General features: G+C 46.1%; 1 protein-coding gene across 1 annotated transcript in view; it reads right to left on the reverse strand.

Annotated features, from left to right (window-relative positions):
- cacna1ab (calcium channel, voltage-dependent, P/Q type, alpha 1A subunit, b) overlaps positions 1-20,068 on the reverse strand; it is a 149,084-nt gene that overhangs the window by 96,990 nt on the left and 32,026 nt on the right. The window contains exons 2-3 of the mRNA XM_045211660.1: positions 9,019-9,124; positions 8,509-8,648 (exon numbers count right to left, since the gene is read on the reverse strand). Of these exons, the coding sequence (XP_045067595.1) occupies positions 8,509-8,648; positions 9,019-9,124 (246 nt within the window). The remainder of the gene's footprint in view (positions 1-8,508; positions 8,649-9,018; positions 9,125-20,068) is intronic.

The following is a 20,068-nucleotide window of genomic DNA, read 5'->3' on the forward strand; positions in this document are numbered from 1 at the left end:
GGACACTAGCTACTGTAAATGGGTTATGAATGTGTTATGTATGGGTTATGAATGCGCTATGTATGGGTTATGAATGTGCTATGTATGGGTTATGCATGTCTTTATGTAGGTAAATTAAGTCCTTATGTAGGTCCACTTGCAGCAGAGGGCAGAATGCTGTATTACACAGCTACATGACGTACTTACTTCCTATGAATATGTATGGGTTATAAATGTGTTATGAAGTCCTTATGTAGGTATGTGTTACCGTCTTTTCACGAGCTTGTGACCCACTTTTATTTATTTATTCATTTAACCTTTATTTTACCAGGCAGGTCAATTAAGAACAAATTCTTATTTACAATGATGACCTGGCAAGACTTTGCAGCAGATGACCCTAGAAACTGTAAGCAACTACATTACATGTGTTATGAATGGGTTATGAATGCATTATGAAGTTCTTGTGCAGGTCGACTATGTATACAAAAGTATGTGGACACCCCTTCAAGTTAGTGGATTTGGCTATTTCAGCCACACCCGTTGCTGACAGGTGTATAAAATCGAGCACACAGCCATGCAATCTCCATAGACAAACATTGGCAGTAGAATGGCCCGTACTGAAGAGGTCAGTGATTTCCAATGTGGCACAAGTCCGTTCGTCAAATTCCTGCCCTGCTAGAGCTGTCCCGGTCAACTGTAAGTGCTGTTATTGTGAAGTGGAAACGTCTAGGAGCAACAATGGCTCAGCCGGGAAGTGGTAGGCCACACAAGCTCACAGAACAGGACCGCCGAGTGCTGAAGCACGTAGTCCTCGGTTATAACACTCACTACCAAGTTCTAAACTGCCTCTGAAAGCAACGTCAGCACAATAACTGTTTGTCAGGAGATTCATGAAATGGGTTTCCATGGCCGAGCAGCCGCACACAAGCCTAAGATCACCATTCGCAATGCCAAGCGTCAGCTGGAGTGGTGTAAACCTCGCCGCAATTGGACTCTGGAGCAGTGGAAACGCCTTCTCTGGAGTGATGAATCACGCTTCACCATCTGGCAGTCCGACGGACGAATCTGGGTTTGACAGATGCCAGGAGAACGCTACCTGCCCCAATGCATAGTGACAACTGTAAAGTTTGGTGGAGGAGGAATAATGGTCTGGGTCTGTTTTTCGTGATTCGGGCTAGGCCCCTTAGTTCCAGTGAAGGGAAATCTTAACGCTACAGCATACAATAACGTTTTAGACAATTCTGTGCTTAAACTTTGTGGCAACAGTTTGGGGAAGGCCCTTTCCTGTTTCAGCATGACAATGCCCCCTGTGCATTAAACGAGGTCCATACAGAAATTGTTTATCAAGATCGGTGTAGAAGACCTTGACTGGCCAGCACAGAGCCCTGACCTCATCAACCTCATTGAACACCTTTGGGATGAATTGGAACGCCGACTGCGAGCCAGGCTAATCGCTCTTGTGGCTGAATGGAAGCAAGTCCCCGCAGCAATGTTCCAACATCTAGTGGAAAGCCTTCCCAGAAGAGTGGAGGCTGTTATAGAAGCAAAGGGGGGACCAACTCCCTCTGTTCAACGAGCAGGTGTCCATATACTTTTGGTCATGTAGTGTATGTACCCTTCAAATGAAATGTTACCATCTGACCCAGTTGCAGAAGAGGACAGGACACTGGCTAAATGCATACGTACTGCTTATGAATGTGTTATGTATAGGTTATGAATATGTTATGAAGTCCTTATATAGCCATCTTAGGTGTTACCATCTGACCACGTTGCAGCAGTAGAAGACACTAGCTACTGTAAACGACTACATTACACAGCTCCATGACTTACATACTGCCTATGTATGTGTTATGTATGAGTTATGAATGTGTTATGAAGTCCTTCTGTAAACTTTAATTTTGTCTTTTCTCATGTTGACTTCGTTGCGCTAAAAGACACTAGCTAAATGCATACATACTACTTATGAATGTGTTATGCATGAGTTATGAATGTGTCATGAAGTCCTTATATAGGTAGTCATTAGGTTCAGCCTGACCCAGTTGCAGCAGAGGACAGGACGTTTAGCTACATTACATTGTGACATCAGAATGGCAGTTACGCATATCATTCTAAATCAATGCAATGTTGACTGGCATGAATACTAAATAAGCAGGAGAATACACTTCCTCCTTCTCGCTTTCTCTCTCTCGCTTTATCTATCCTTCTCGCTCTGTATCTACCTCTCTCTTTCTCTCTCGCTCTGTCTCACTCTCTACTTCTCCATGTCTCTGTCTCCCATGTGTGTGCCAAGAATGAAGTCACTACACACTAATACACACTAATGCACACTAATACACACACACTTCTCACATGGGCGCAGTGGCAGACTCAGTCACGACTGACACACACAAAGAGACACGAGGCCTTCAGTATATCACTAATCACTGTTAGCAGAACACACACGCACACTCTCAACACACACACACACACACACACACACACTCTCAACACACACACCTTGTGTGTGTCTATTTGTATGTAATAGACAATGTGTCAGTGTGTGTCACATTTGTGTTCACATGTTGTAGCGTGTGTGTGTGTCTGTGTGTGTGTGTATGTGTGTGTGTGTGTGTGTGTGTGTGTGTGTGTGTGTGTGTGTGTGTGTGTGTGTGTGTGTGTGTGTGTGTGTGTGTGTGTGTGTGTGTGAGAGTGTGTGTATGTGTGCGTGTGTAGAGATGGGTCTGTCTGTAAATAGAAATCAAAGCTGCGGGCAGGAGTGTGGAGGAGGAGGCATTTTATCTTCAAAGTGCAGCTCACACACACACACACACACACAACCAAACACACACACACACACATGCGCACGCAGACTGGACAGGTATAGCATAGTGTAGGTTACAAAACAAAACAAGCTTTTAAATAATACAGTACATATCTACTTGAGTATTTTATTGGAGTGATTATGGAAATATATCTGTGGTTACTGCACTGAGCATCTTTTGAGTATATGTATTTAGGCCATGCATAGTGATGATGTGTGTGTCTGTGCATCTGTGTGTGTGTCTGTGTGTGTCTGTGTGTGTCTGTGTGTGTGTGTTGTCTCTCTGTGTGTGTGTGTGTGTTGTCTGTGTGTGTGTGTGTTAATGTGTGCGTATAGTGTGTGTGTGTTTGTGTGTCTGTGTGCGTGTGTGTGTGTGTGTGTGTGTGTGTGTGTGTGTGTCAGAGTACAGGATAAGGGTGTTAGAGAGAGTCTGTGTCTCAAGGCTGTACTGGTGATTGATCATCTGCAGCAATGAAAACCAGGTTACCGCAGCACACACACACACACACACACACACGTTCGCTCTCATTCCCTCTCCCTCTCCTCAACGTGTTTTCTATCTAATTTCCCTCTCTCTCCTCCCCCTCTCTATCTTAATCACTCCCTTTCCCTCCTTCTCCTCCCATTCTTTTCCCTGCTCCCAGACCTCCTCTTTCTCTCTGCCTCCATCCCTCACCCTATATATCACCTTCATCATCCCTGCATCCCTCTTTTCCCTCTTCCTCCATCAAGCTCTCATCTCTCTACCTCTCCCTTCTTCTCTAACTCGCTCCCTCTTACCAGCGCAATCCACCATCCATTCCTCCTCCCTATTCTCTCTCCTTCTCTCTCTCTCTCCTTCTCTCTCTCTCTCTCTCTCTCTCTCTCTCCTTCTCTCTCTCTCCTTCTCTCTCTCTCTCTCTCTCCTCTCGCTCTCTCCTTCTCCTTCTCTCTCCCTCTCTCTCTCCCCTTCTCTCTCTTTCTTTCTCTCTCTCTCCTCTCTCTCTCTCCTTCTCCTTCTCTATCTCTCACTCTTTCTATCTCTCTCGCTCTCTCCTTCTCTCTCTCTCATTCGCTCTCTCCTGTTTTCCAGAGCCAAGGGGAATAGAGAGACAGAGTGACATGACGTTTCACTCCCTCCCTCCGTTACCACTGCAATACTCCCTGCTCTCTCTCCATCTTTTCCCCTCGCTCTCTCAACTTCTTCCTTATTGCTCTTCCTTAGAGCTGCTGGTGGACTCACAGAGAAGCGTTTTGAGGTTTCTCTCTCTCTCTCTCTCTCTCTCTCTCTCTCTCTCTCTCTCTCTCTCTCTCCTCTCTCTCTCTCTCTCTCTCTCTCTCTCTCTCTCTCTCTCTCTCTCTCTCTCTCTCTCTCTCTCTCTCTCTCTCTCTCTCTCTCTCTCTCTCTCTCTCTCTCTCTCTCTCTCTCTCTCTCTCTCTCTCTCTCTCTCTCTCTCTCTCTCTCATAAACCATACAGCAGTGATGTGATGTACATACACACTGAAAAACATACACACATTCACCACTGAAGATACAAGCGCTACTTACAATAGCAGCATCCCCCACACTTTTACAGTGCACACACACTCACATGCGCAGTCTCCAGGGCAAACCAAAATTGAATTGAGAGGTCTGACTGACACAGAGAGAGGATGATGAGTGAGGGTGAGAGAGAGAGAGAGTGGGGGTTGAGAGAGAGAGAGAGTGGGGGGCAGAGAGAGAGAGAGAGGAGAGAAAGAGAGGGGGAGAGAGGAGAGAGAGAATGGGAAGATAGGAAGTGTAAAAAGCAGTTGACAGTCTGACTGCACATTTTCCTCTCTCTTTCCCTCCCCTGCTATTCCTGATATTTTTCCCCTTCCTTGTCTCTTTCTATCACTCTTTCGCCCTTAACCCCCTACCTCTATCTCTTTTTCCATCCATTCCTCTGTCAGTGCCTTTAATACTATCCCTCTTCCCCCTTTCCTTGCCTCACTCTATCGCTATGTCCCCCCCCACACCTCCTCTCTATCTCTCCCCTGCCTCTCCCTCCTCTCTCCCTCGCTCTCTCTCGGTGAGGTGACATTTCACTGGTGCCCTGCTTGCTGCTCCCTGCAGCGCCACTCTGATCTAGCCTCAGTGTGTGTGTGTGTGTGTGTTTTCTCATTAAAGGGAGACAGCGATGGAGAGGGAGCAGCCCTGATCACACACACACACCTTGTCAAATGAGACCTCTGCTGTGTGTGTGTGTGTGTCTACCCCAGCTGACTGTGTATCTTAATGTCCTCCTTTCCCTCTCTCTACATGCTGTGTATCTTTCCAGGTCTTCCTTTTCTTTCACCCATCCCCCTCTTTTTCTCACATTAGTCTAACCTCTCCTTTTACTGCTGCCTCTCTCTCTCTCTCTCTCTCTCTCTCTCTCTCTCTCTCTCTCTCTCTCTCTCTCTCTCTCTCTCTCTCAGCAGCCATTTTTAGATCACACATCAAACAAACACACCCTCCTATGCCCCCACTCTCCCTCTCTCTCTTTCCCTCCCTGCATCTCTCTTTCTTTTTTCTCTTTTGAACAAATGCGCACACATACACATCTATCTATCTATCTATCTGTCTGCCTGTCTGTCTGTCTGTCTGTCTGTCTGTCTGTCTGTCTGTCTGTCTGTCTGTCTGTCTGTCAGTCAGTGTGCATGGATATTGATCTGTAGACTAATCAGGGGGTCATTGATCCTGGCGTTTCCTCAGTCCAGACACACATGGACGGGAGCCAAGAGATGGGACTAGCCTACATCTAGACACATAAGCATGCATGTATCACCATACACACCCCTCACACACACACCTCTCACATACACCCCTCACACACCCCTCACACACACACCCCTCACAGACACACCTCACACACACACCCCTCACACACACACCTCTCACATACACCCCTCACACACACCCCTCACACACACCCCTCACAGACACACCTCACACACACACCTCTCACATACACCCCTCACACACACCCCTCACACACACCCCTCACACACACCCCTCACACACACCCCTCACAGACACCCCTCACACACACACCTCTCACATACACCCCTCACACACCCCTCACACACACCCCTCACACACACCCCTCACAGACACCCCTCACACACACCTCACACACACACCTCTCACATACACCCCTCACACACACCCCTCACACATACACCCCTCACACACACCTCACACACACACCTCTCACATACACCCCTCACACACACCCCTCACACATACACCCCTCACACACACCCCTCACACACACACCCCTCACACACACACCTCTCACATACACCCCTCACACACACCCCTCACACACACCCCTCACACACACCCCTCACACACACCTCGCACACACACCTCTCACATACACCCCTCACACACACCCCTCACACACACCCCTCACACACACCTCACACACACACCTCACACATACACCCCTCACACACACCCCTCACACATACACCCCTCACACACACCCCTCACACATACACCCCTCACACACACCCCTCACACACACCCCTCACACATACATCCCTCACACACACTCCTCACACACACCCCTCACACACACACAGCACTTACACACACCTTATCAGACACAGTATCATATAAGGGTTCCCAGCAATTACATCAATAGTCTGCAGTGAGCACATGAACGTATTGCATACATGTAAGTGTGTGTGTGTGTGTGTACTGTAAGGTGTCCCTAGCATCAGGCATCTTGGCATGTGAACACACAATGAGCACTAGTCCATAAGGTCCAGTGTGATGAGAAACTTGCATTGAGTACATGATATGTATTTATGGTATGTAGTATGTATGGGTCATCAACTAGATTTAGCCAAGGGACGATTTTTCTTGAGCGGATGATCAGGAGGCCAGAACATAATTAGAAATAATTTGTACTCTGCAAAATTGACACAAGAAGCCCAAAACAGATATTGTAATTTGACAAAACCATAATCATTTCAAACCTTGATTACATTGGTACACGATCAATGAAAATACAGTCCCAGTCAAAAGTTTGGACACACCTACTCATTCAAGGGTTTTTCTTTATTTTTACTATTTTCTACATTGTAGAATAATAGTGAAGACATCAAAACCATGAAATAACACATATGGAATCATGTAGTAACCAAAAAAGTGTTAAACAAATCAAAATATATTTTATATTTGAGATTCTTCAAAGTAGCCACCCTTTGCCTTGATGACAGCTTTGCACACTCTTGGCATTCTCTCAACCAGCTTCATTAGGTAGTCACCTGGAATGCATTTCAATTAACAGGTGTGCCTTTTTAAAAGTTAATTTGAGGAATTTCTTTCCTTCTTAATGCGTTTGAGCCAATCAGTTGTGTTGTGACAAGGTAGGGGTGGTATACAGAAGATAGCCCTATTTGGTAAAAGACCAAGTCCATATTATGGCAAGAACAGCTAAAATAAGCAAAGAGAAACAACAATCCATCATTACTTTAAGACATGAAGGTCAATCTGGAATATTTCAAGAACTTTGAAAGTTTCTTCAAGTGCAGTCGCAAAAACCATCAAGCACTATGATGAAACTGGCTCTCATGAGGACCGCCACAGGAAAGGAAGACCCAGAGTTACCTCTGCTGCAGAGGATAAGTTCATTAGAGTTAACTTCACCTCAGATTGCAGCCCAAATAAATGCTTCACAGAGTTCATGTAACAGACACATCTCAACATCAACTGTTCAGAGGAGACTGTGTGAATCAGGCCTTCATGGTTGAATTGCTGCAAAGAAACAACTACTAAAGCACACCAATAATAAGAAGAGACTTGCTTGGGCCAAGTTACACGATGGACATAAGACCGGTGGAAATCTGTCCTTTGGTCTGATGGGTCCAAATTTGAGATTTTTGGTTCCAACCGCCGTGTCTTTGTGACATGCAGAGTAGGTGAACGAATGATCTCCGCATGTGTGGTTCCCACCATGAAGCATGAAGGAGGAGGTGTGATGGTGCTTTGCTGGTGACACTGTCAGTGATTTATTTAGAATTCAAGGCACACTTAACCAGCATGGCTACCACAGCATTCTGCAGCGATATGCCATCCCATCTGGTTTGTGCTTAGTGGGACTATCACTTGTTTTTCAACAGGACAATGACCCAAAACACACCTCCAGGCTGTGTAAGGGCTATTTGACCAAGAAGGAGAGTGATGGAGTGTTGCAATCACCCGACCTCAACCCAATTGAGATGGTTTGGGATGAGTTGGACCGCAGAGTGAAAGAAAAGCAGCCAACAAGTGCTCAGCATATGTGGGAACTCCTTCAAGACTGTTAGAAAAGCATTCCAGGTGAAGCTGGTTGAGAGAATGCCAAGAGTGTGCAAAGCTGTCATCAAGGCAAAGGGTGGCTACTTTGAAGAATCTAAAATCTAAAATATATTTTGTTTTGTTTAACACTTTTTGTTTACTACATGATTCCATTTGTGTTATTTCATGTCTTCACTAAAAATAAAGATAAACCCTTGAATGAGTAGGTGTGTCCAAACTTTTGACTGGTACTGTACGTGGGAATAGATGTCCTAAATAAAATCATGTTGAGGCGAATTCCTAGTGATTTTACAGTTTTTTATGTCCACAAACGAATGTGGCTTTAAATTCGTCCACGGGCCGAATTTGACCCGCGGGCTGCCAGTTGACGATCCCTGATGTATGGTATGTAGACAGTATTTATAGTATAATACAATGCAAACAATAACGTACTTACCCAGTGAGCACTACTACAAAGTCCATAGCGTTCCATCCATTCCTCAGGTAGGAGCCCTTATGGAGGGCAAAGCCCAGAGCCAGAATCTTTATACCTGACTCAAAACAGAAGATGGCTATGAAGTAGGGCTCTGTATCATCCTAATGGAGAGAAGGAGAGAGAGAGAGAGGGAGAGAGAGAGAGAGAGAGAGAGAGAGAGAGAGAGAGAGAGGGGAGGGAGGGAGGGAGAGAGAGAGAGAGAGAGAGAGAGAGAGAGAGAGAGAGAGAGAGAGAGAGAGAGAGAGAGAGGGAGGGAGGGAGGAAGGGAGGGAGGGAGGGGGGAGAGAGAGGGGTGAGGAGGGAGAGAGAGAGGGGGGGAGAGAGGGGGAGAGAGAGCGAGAGAGAGAGAGGTGGGGGTTAGAATATGGCATTTAAAAAAAGAGCAATGTGTGTGCACTTTTGTAGTGTGGGTGTGTGTGTATGTGTGTGCGTGCGCGTCTGTACGTGTGTGTGTGTGTGAGTTGTACTCACCAGTCTCTCAGAAAGAGGAGTTTTGTCATCCTCAGGTAAATGCTGTTCCAGAGCCAGGACGATACAGTTAGCTATGATGGTTGCCAAAATCATCCATTCAAATGGAGTAAGGCTGGAGTTAAGGTCAGTAACATGGGACAACAGCAATACCATATATACACATATATCTAATAATACAAACATTCATAATCTTAAGCTGACAGTCCCCGAAATCGGGCATTAGAATTACTTTTTTTTTTAATGTATATGTTTACATGCCTTATTTTATTGATTTCCCACCGTTTTATAAATCAGAAAACAGCAATCCAGATCTTCCTAGGATGTAAATGCCCTCTGTCGAATAAACTTGTTTTTGCCTCCCTCTGGTGGTCGGCTGCATCATTACATCAATTTATATCACTTCACTGCAACGTTACGTCAAAGGGGAAGTCCTTAAAAAAACATTTATCCAGCTCAACTGTTTCACGGCACAGACATTGCAAAGCAATCGCTTAACACTCTGGTGTGTGACCAGGCCTGAGTAATGCTGGCCCCTGCTGAACTCTGGTGTGTGACCAGGCCGGAGTAATGCTGGCCCTACTGAACTCTGGTGTGTGACCAGGCAGGAGTAATGCTGGCCCCTGCTGAACTATGGTGTGTGTGACCAGGCCGGAGTAATGCTGGCCCTACTGAACTCTGGTGTGTGACCAGGCCTGAGTAACGCTGGCCCTACTGAACTCTGGTGTGTGTGACCAGGCCTGAGTAATGCTGGCCCTACTGAACTCTGGTGTGTGACCAGGCCTGAGTAATGCTGGCCCCTGCTGAATTCTGGTGTGTGTGACCACGCCTGAGTAATGCTGGCCCCTGCTGAACTCTGGTGTGTGACTAGGCCTGAGTAATGCTGGCCCCTGCTGAACTCTGGTGTGTGTGACCAGGCCTGAGTAATGCTGGCCCCTGCTGAACTCTGGTGTGTGACCAGGCCGGAGTAATGCTGGCCCCTGCTGAACTCTGGTGTGTGTGACCAGGCTTGAGTAATGCTGGCCCTGCTGAACTCTGGTGTGTGTGACCAGGCCTGAGTAATGCTGGCCCTACTGAACTCTGGTGTGTGACCAGGCCTGAGTAATGCTGGCCCCTGCTGAACACTGATGTGTGTGACCAGGCCTGAGTAATGCTGGCTGAAGGGGCTGGTATGACTGGATGGGTCTGGACAGATCAGCACTGCTCCTAACTGGAGACTCATTATCCTGTTAGTGTGTGTGTGTGTGTGTGTGTGTGTGTGTGTGTGTGTGTGTGTGTGTGTGTGTGTGTGTACATGCACACTTGTCAGTATTTGTGATTGCGTCTGCGTGCATACTTGCATCCGTCCGTCCGTGTGTGTGTGTGTGTGTGTGTGTGTGTGTGTGTGTGTGTCTGTATGTCCATGTAATTGAACGGGATCTGTGTGTTTATGTCCGTGTGTGCGTGTGTTAACCAGATGCCAGTCTGACATTGACACCATGGCCGGGGGATGGTTGAGAGGGTGATGCGGTCTGAGTCTGTGTGTGTGTCGTAACAGCTGATGTAACATGAAGAGACAGACTAGCATGGGAGTGAAGACTCAGACTAAACACTGGCTAGGAACAACACTCCAGTACTCAGAATTTTATTTTACCCTTATTTTACCAGGTAAGTTGACTGTGAACACATTCTCATTTCCAGCAACAACCTGGTGAATAGTTACAGGGGAGAGGAGGGGGGACAAATGAGCCAATTGGAAGCTGGGGATAATTAAGTGACCGTAATGGTATAAGGGCCAGACTGGGGATTTAGCCTGGACACCAGGGTTAACACCCCTTCTCTTACGATAAGTGCCATGGGATCTTTAGTGACCACAGAGTTTAACGTCCCACCTGAAAGACAGCACCCTACACAGGGTAATGTCCCTAATCTGGCTCACTGTTGTTTTACTGTTTATAGGAAAGACAATCCTGTATAATAGCAGTTATAGTTTAAACATAAATGATGCTATTCTTTTATTTTACACAGTTGGCACACACACACACACACACACACACACACACACACACACACACACACACACACACACACACACACACACACACAGACACACACACACACACACACACACACACACAAACACACACACAAGCACTTATTTAAGGAAAATATATAATTTCCCCAGGCTTTGATAACAGTGAGTAACTTCTCTGATGTGATCAAAATGAGAGACAATAAAGCATTATGTAGGCTTTACGTAGCTCTTAAGTAGGCTATATGACACTGCATAGCGTCAGAGTCTAGTAACAGAATGGTGGCTGCACGGAGACTAAATAATTCAGTTGTGACAGTTACACATTGCTGAGCAAACATTCTATGGAAACCAAAAAGTGATGCTTTCCATTTCTCTCCTTCTCTGTTGTCCTATGTCTGACTCCTCTCCTTCCATCTCACCGTCTCCCCTCCTCCCATTTTCTCACCCTATATCTGACCCCAGTTCATCCACCTCTCTCTACCCCACTTCCCCTTTCTCTTACACTCTAAAAAATGCTGGGTTGTTTGGTTGACCCAACCCTGCTGGGTTGTTTGGCTGACCCAACTGCTGGGTTGTTTGGTTGATCCTGCTGGGTTGCAGGCGTTGGGTCACTTAATTGGGTTGCTTTCTTTAAAAAAAGCATGGTTGGATTGTTGATGATGGATTATTGCTGCTGGGTTATTGAGATATGACCCAGCAGGTCAGATCAGAAGACTAAAGGTGTAGTTTAGTAGGAGTGTGGCTTTCAGAGAGTTCTTTTTATCCATCCGTGAGAGTAAATGTAATTCATGCTCATCTGTTTTGTTGTATAGTTATCACATGTTAAGGTCGAACATTGACATTTTGTAGCTTATTATACAATAATAATATGTATAAATAATCATAATATTATAGAAGAAAAATACAAATGTTTGAGAGAGAGAGAGAGAGACAGATGAGAGGGAGAGAGGGATAGAGAGAGAGAGGGATAGAGAGAGAGAGAGAGAGAGAGAGAGAGACAGAGAGAGACAGAGAGAGAGAGAGAGAGAGAGAGAGAGAGAGAGAGACAGAGAGAGAGAGAGAGAAAGAGAGAGAGAGTACGTCAGCAAAGATGATGAGATGGTGTCAGAGGGAGAGTGAGAGACCAGAGACCTGCCAGAGACCAGTCCAGACCTTCCTAACCTCTCCTTTCCCCCATACTCTCCTCTCTCCTCCCCTCCCCTCCTCTCCTCCTCTCTCTCCTCCTCTCCCCTCTGCTCTCCTCCCCTCTCCTCCCCTCACCTCTCCTCTCCTCCCCTCTCCTCTCTCCTCCCCCTCTCCCTCCCCCTCTCTCCCCCTCCCTCTCCTCTCTCTCCTCCTCTCCCCTCTCCTCTCCTCTCCTCTCCTCTCCTCTCCTCTCCTCTCCTCTCCTCTGCCTGATTAGACTGGTCCTCTGATGGTTCTGGGCAGGCCCTGCTCTGCCAACCAGACACTACACTGGCGTGAAGCTGCATCACACACACACAGACACACACACACACTCTTTATCTAATATATCCTGTCCACCTTTAATTCCCGTTATCCATTGACCCTGACCTGCACCTCTCCTCCTCTCATCCCCTTCTCCATCTCTACCTCTATCTATCCTCCTCCCTCTCTCACGTCATTACAACCTTTCCACGACCGCCTCCCCCTCTTCCATCTCTCCGCCCCCATCCCCCTCTCTTTATCTTGCCTTTCCACTCCAAAGCAAACAATACACAAACACACAAACACACACACACACACACACACACACACATTGAATGAGGCATTATCCAACATCAGCATATTACCGCACGACTGCTTACAACTGTGCTGTACACACACACACACACACCTCTCCTTTCTGATTCTGCCAGAAAGTCTATTAGGTTATTAGTAGAGAGAGAGAGAAAGAGAGAGAGACGGAGAGAGAGATAGAGAGAGAGAGACTGACTCCATCCTTTACACCCCTTGGGTTTCTTTCAACTAGCCTGTAGACACAGTAGGAGACATGAGTCTGATGGGGAACAACTGAACATACAGTATGTTATGTGTCTGTGTAATGTATGTGTCTGTGTAATGTATGTGTGTCTGTGTAATGTATGTGTCTGTGTAATGTATTTTTGGGAGGTTTAAGGTTGACATCGCAGATAAGTGTAAATATAACAATAACAATAATAATATGCCATTTAGCAGACGCTTTTATCCAAAGCGACGTACAGTCATACGCGCATACATTTTACATATGGGTGGTCCCAGGAATCAAACCCACAACCCTGGCGTTGCAAGCACCATGCTCTACCAACTGAGCCCAACAGGACCAGGTGTATTCATTGTAGAGTTTTTGTTGAAGGTGTGTGTGTTGCAGGCAATGTAGTGGAGCTCTAAGGAACCTTGACTTGTAACCTTTCCTAAATTCAATCCCCTATTAATTCCTCATGTGGAACTATGACCCTTTATGGGTGAATGATTCCTCTACCTGCCCTATACACTGATGTAGGGCTGGCCCAGTGTGTGTGTGTGTGTGTGTGTGTGTGTGTGTGTGTGTGTGTGTGTGTGTGTGTGTGTGTGTGTGTGTGTGTGTGTGTGTGTGTGTGTGTGTGTGTGTGTGTGTGTGTGTGTGTGTGTGTGTGTGTGTGTGTGTGTGTGAGTGAGTGTGCATGTGTGTGTGTGGTCTGTGTGATTGCATCCAACGTTATTGAGTGTGTGTGTGTGTGTGTTTGTGTGTGTGTGAGAGAGAGTGCTTTCAGCTGAGCAGGCTACTTTGGCCCGTATAGAGCTGAGTGCGGTGCTTTAGGGAGAAATGGCTGATGAGGAAAGGAGAGTTTAAATCAAACCAAATGAAGCCTCTATCAAATAAATGAAACTGTGTAGTCCTGGACTCAGCAAGTGTTCCTTTATAGACACACGCACGCACACACACACACACACACACACACACGGCAATGTGCACAAGCGTGCCCACAAATGCAGGGCAAAGTCAAACAAAACATTTCTAGGGCCCTGACGTACATTGTAAGACACGGATCGTAGGCTGCGTCCCAAATGGTATCCTATTCCCTATATAGTGCCCTCCTTTTGACCAGAGCTCTATGCCATTTGGGAAGCAGCCGTAGTGTGCTTGCGCAGGATTTTGAATATTGTCTACACCACTGAAGGATTGAGTGATTTAGTGCAGAACTGTAGAGACAGACAGACAGAGAGAGAGAGACAGACAGACAGACAATCACTCACTGTACAATACTCTCTTCTCTCATCACCCTCTATCTCTCCCTGTCTCTCTGGCTTCTCTCTTTCTCCTCTCTCTCTTCTCCTACCATCCTCTATTTCTCCCTATCTCTCCAGCTTATCTCTTTCTCCTCTCTCTCTTCTCCTACCATCCTCTATCTCTCCCTATCTCTCCAGCTTCTCTCTTTCTCCTCTTTCTCTTCTCCTACCATCCTCTATCTCTCCCTGTCTCTCCGGCTTCTCTCTTTCTCCTCTCTCTCTTCTCATACCATCCTCTATCTCTCCCTGTCTCTCCGGCTTCTCTCTTTCTCCTCTCTCTCTTCTCTCATCATCCTCTATCTCTCCCTGTCTCTCCAGCTTCTCTCTTTCTCCTCTCTCTCTTCTCCTACCATCCTCTATCTCTCCCTGTCTCTCCGGCTTCTCTCTTTCTCCTCTCTCTCTTCTCTCATCACCCTCTATCTCTCCCTGTCTCTCCGGCTTCTCTCTTTCTCCTCTCTCTCTTCTCCTACCATCCTCTATCTCTCCCTATCTCTCCAGCTTCTCTCTTTCTCCTCTCTCTCTTCTCCTACCATCCTCTATCTCTCCCTATCTCTCCAGCTTCTCTCTTTCTCCTCTCTCTCTTCTCCTACCATCCTCTATCTCTCCCTGTCTCTCCGGCTTCTCTCTTTCTCCTCTCTCTCTTCTCTCATCATCCTCTATCTCTCCCTGTCTCTCCGGCTTCTCTCTTTCTCCTCTCTCTCTTCTCTCATCATCCTCTATCTCTCCCTATCTCTCCAGCTTCTCTCTTTCTCCTCTCTCTCTTCTCCTACCATCCTCTATCTCTCCCTGTCTCTTCGGCTTCTCTCTTTCTCCTCTCTCTTCTCCTATCATCCTCCCCAGTCATCTTGCTCCTCCTTTTTCTCCTGCTGTGTAGTTCTGTAGAGGAATTATCAATTCCTCCTTCCTCCTCCTCTCCTCCTCCTCTCCTCTCCTTCTTCTCTCCTCCTCTCCTCCTTCTCTCCTCTTCTCCTCTTTCTCCTCTCCTCTTTATCCCCCCTCCTAATCCTCTCCTCCTTCTCTCCCCTCCTACACCTCTCCTCCGCCTCTGCTCCTTATCTCCTCCACATACAGCAAACTATAAATAGATATGACAGATAAAAGGGTGTGCCTCTCTTTCCATCTCTCTCTCTCTCTCTCTCTCTCTCTCTCTCTCTCTCTCTCTCTCTCTCTCTCTCTCTCTCTCTCTCTCTCTCTCTCTCTCTCTCTCTCTCTCTCTCTCTCTCTCTCTCTCTCTCTCTCTCTCTCTCTCTCTCTCTCTCCTTTGCTTTTCTGTGTCTACCTTGCTCTGTCTCTCCGGGTCCTGTCTCCCTTTCTCTCTTTTTCTCTATGTATCCCTCAACCCCCCCTCTCGCTCTCTCTCTGACTCTAGCTCTTTTTGATTTCCAGAAGCAGTCTGTTTCTTTGAAACAGTTCCACTCTCTACTGCTTTGGAGCTGGGACTGAGACACACGACACCACAACCTCAACACTTAAACCACAACACCACAACCACAACACCACAACCTCAACACCACAACCTCAACACCACAACCACAACACCACAACCTCAACACCACAACCACAACCTCAACATCACAACCTCAAAGCCACAACCACAACAGCACAACACCACAACCACAACACCACAACCTCAACACCACAACCACAACACCACAACCTCAACACCACAACCAAACCACAACACCACAACCACAACACCACACACACACACACACACACACACACACACACACACACACACACACACACACACACACACACACACACACACACACACACACACACACACACACACACACACACACACACACACACACACACACAAACACACACACACACACACCATATGCAAGCATACACACAGATACACAGCAGCCTGTTCCTTTACAGATAACCACATTGTCGCACTGTTTCAACTCTGTCTTTTTGCCCTACTGTAAATTATGAGAAACTATGCTCTCTCTACACACAGACATATGCGCATGTGCACACACACACACACACAATGTTGCAATGGCTCACTGACGCAACTAAAGGCAAGAGCGTTTTGTCATGGGTGCGACAGCTGTACACACATACACACGCATACACAGTTTTAGCCAAGGCACCATCCACTTCTAGTGAACCCTGGGGACATGATCTGTGCCACCATACATTGTGGGCATTAACTTTTATTTTATTTATTATCAAAAATAGGAAGAAAAATGTATATTATAAATAAAACAAGAATAATAAAAATAAGCACAAGGCACAACCTCAACACCACAACCTCAACACCACAACTACAACACCACAACCACAAGCTCAACACCACAACCACAACCTCAACACCACAACCTCAACACCACAACCACAACACCACAACCACAACACCACAACCTCAACACCACAACCACAACCTCAACCTCAACACCACAACCTCAACACCACAACCACAACATCAACACCACAACATAAAACACCACAACCTCAACACCACAACCTCAACACCACAACCACAACCTCAACCTCAACACCACAACCTCAACACCACAATCACAACCTCAACACCACAACCTCAACACCCCAACCACAACACCACAACCTCAACACCACAACCAAAACCTCAACACCACAACCACAACACCACAACCTCAACACCACAACCTCAACACCACAACCACAACCTCAACACCACAACCTCAACACCACAACCTCAACACCACAACCACAACACCACAACCTCAACACCACAACCACAACACCACAACCTTAACACCCCAACCTCAACACCACAACCACAACACCACAACACCACAACCTAAACACCACAACCTTAACACCACAACCTCAACACCACAACCACAACATCAACACCACAACACCACAACCTCAACACCACAACCACAACCTCAACACCACAACACCACAACCTCAACACCACAACCTCAACACCACAACCTCAACACCACATCCACAACACCACAACCTCAACACCACAACCTCAACACCACAACCACAACACCACAACCTCAACACCACAACCACAACCACAACACCACAACCACAACACCACAACATCAACACCACAACCACACCACCACAACACCACAACCTCATCACCACAACCTCAACACCACAACCACTGGCCACTTTAAGAAATGGAACACTAGTCACTTTAATAATGTTTACATATCTTGCACTACTCATCTCATATGTATATACTGCATTCTATTCTATAATATTCTACTGTATCTTATTCCATGCCGCTCTGTCATTGCTTATTGCCATATATGTATATTTTCTTAAATTCCATTCCTTACTAGTTTTGTGTGTATTGGGTATATGTTCTGAAATTATTAGATATTACTTGTTAGATATTACTGCACTGTCGGAGCTAGAAGCACAAGCATTTCGCTACACCCGCTATAACATCTGCTAAACACGTGTATGTAACAAATACAATTTGATTTGATCTTTTAATCTTGAATTGGATGTTCTAGCTTTACTGTAGCTGTCCTGTAGTTCTGTGGTACTCTGCCAATCTGTCCTGTAGTTCTGTGGTACTCTGCCAATCTGTACTGAGTAGCTCTAGCTCAGCAAGAGAGAGAGAGTGAGAGAGAGTGAGAGAGAGAGAGAGAGAGAGAGAGAGAGAGAGAGAGAGAGAGAGAGAGAGAGAGAGAGAGAGAGAGAGAGAGAAACTCCCATATCTATTGGGTGAAATACCACAGTGCCATCACAGCAGCAAGATGTATGACCTGTTTCCACAAGAAAAGGGCAACCAGTGAAGAACAAACACCATTGTAAATACAACCCATATTTATGGTTATTTATTTTCCCTATTTGCACATCGTTACAACACTCTATATAGCCATAAGATGTTTCCCATGCCAATAAAGCCATTTGATTTGAATTGAATTGAGAGAGAGCAGAGAGAGAGATTATATATATATTATAGGAAGCTATATATATATATTTTTTATTATTGTTTATTTCACTTTTGTTTATTATCTATTTCACTTGCTTTGGCAATGTAAACATATGTTTCCCATGCCAATAAAGCCAATTAAATTGAATTGAATTGAATTGAGAGAGAGAGAGAGAGAGAGACCAGTATACATGGACGGAACTACCCGAGTGGCGCAGTGGTCTAAGGCACTGCATCGCAGTGCTAGCTGTGCCACTAGAGATCCTGGTTCGAATCCAGGCTCTGCTGTAGCCGGCCGCAACCGGCAGACCAATGGGGCGGCGCACAATTGGCCCAGCGTCGTCCAGGGTAGGGGAGGGAATGGCCGGCAGGGAGGTAGCTCAGTTGGTAGAGCATGGCGTTTGCAACGCCAGGGTTGTGGGTTCGATTCCCACGGGGGGCCAGTATAAAAAAAAAAAAGAATAATGTATGCACTAACTGTAAGTCGCTCTGGATAAGAGCGTCTGCTAAATGACATAAATGTAAAAAAATTTAAACTAGACCCTTCTGTCACTCCCTCTCTATATGTGCATCTTTCTTCCTCTGAATGACCCTCTCTCTTGTTCTCTGTCCATCTCTCTCCCTCCCTCCCTCTCTTTCCATATCTCCCAATTGGATTTGATCAAAATGTGCTTTATTGAAAGTTATTCAGCGGGACAAACAATCCTGCCAAACCTGTGAGTGAAATCAGAGTAATTAATCAGACCTGTCAACATAAAGAATAAACAACAAAAACAAATGAAGGACTATTTTCTTAATTCTAAAATATATATTTCTGTCTCTGTATCCCACTGTCTTTCACTCTCTATCCCTCCTCTATATTGGCCAGTCTACCTGTCTATCCCTCCTCTATATTGGCCAGTCTACCTGTCTATCCCTCCTCTATATTAGGCAGTCTACCAGTCTATCCCTCCTCTATATTGGCCAGTCTACCTGTCTATCCCTCCTCTATATTGGCCAGTCTACCTGTCTATCCCTCCTCTATATTGGGCAGTCTACCTGTCTATCCCTCCTCTATATTGGGCAGTCTACCTGTCTATCCCTCCTCTATATTGGCCAGTCTACCTGTCTATCCCTCCCCTATATTAGGCAGTCTACCTGTCTATCCCTCCCCTATATTCCTCTATTTCTCTCTGTCTCTCTCATCTCACAGCTCTCTCTCTCTGTTACTCCCTCCTTACATCCCTCTCCCTCTCCTTCCCATCTCTACCCCTCCTTTGCTAAGTATATCTCTCTCTCTCCCTAAAGGCATCTTCTCTTACTCTTTCTCTCCCTCCCTCCTTGCCACCCTCTCCCTCCTCCCTCCCTCTCTCCCTCTCGCTATCTTCCTTGCTACTCAAGGCCTCTTAGTCTCTCACTCACTATCGCTCACCACCGCCCTCCAAGACAAATGTTTGCGCACCTTCGTGGAAACACACAAACACACACAAACACACACACACACACACACACAAACAGTGGTGTGTTTTCCTAACATTGTTTTCACACTCCCGGCGAGAGAGAGACTTTTATAAATGGAGCCGGTGAGAGGAGAGGAAGAGTACCCATAGGAGAGTGTGTGTGTGTGTGCTGGCTCTGCTATTTAGTGTCCCTGTGCAGCTACAAACAATAAACAAGGAGTTTTGTGTGTTGTACACACACATGTACAACACACAAATGTGGGAGGGGGCTGACTACTGAGAAATATATATCCCTCTTTTTACCACTAAATCCATTCAATCTCATCTCTTTTCCCTTCTACCCTGTTCTCTCCTTTTTCTAATCGCCACACTCCCTCTATCCTCTCCTCCTAAATCCTCCTTTTTTCCAGCGATATAGTTATCATGTCTAAGCCTGTATTTCCT

This window comes from Coregonus clupeaformis, chromosome 38 (genome assembly GCF_020615455.1).
Source record: "Coregonus clupeaformis isolate EN_2021a chromosome 38, ASM2061545v1, whole genome shotgun sequence".
NCBI classification, from domain to species: Eukaryota; Metazoa; Chordata; class Actinopteri; order Salmoniformes; family Salmonidae; genus Coregonus; species Coregonus clupeaformis.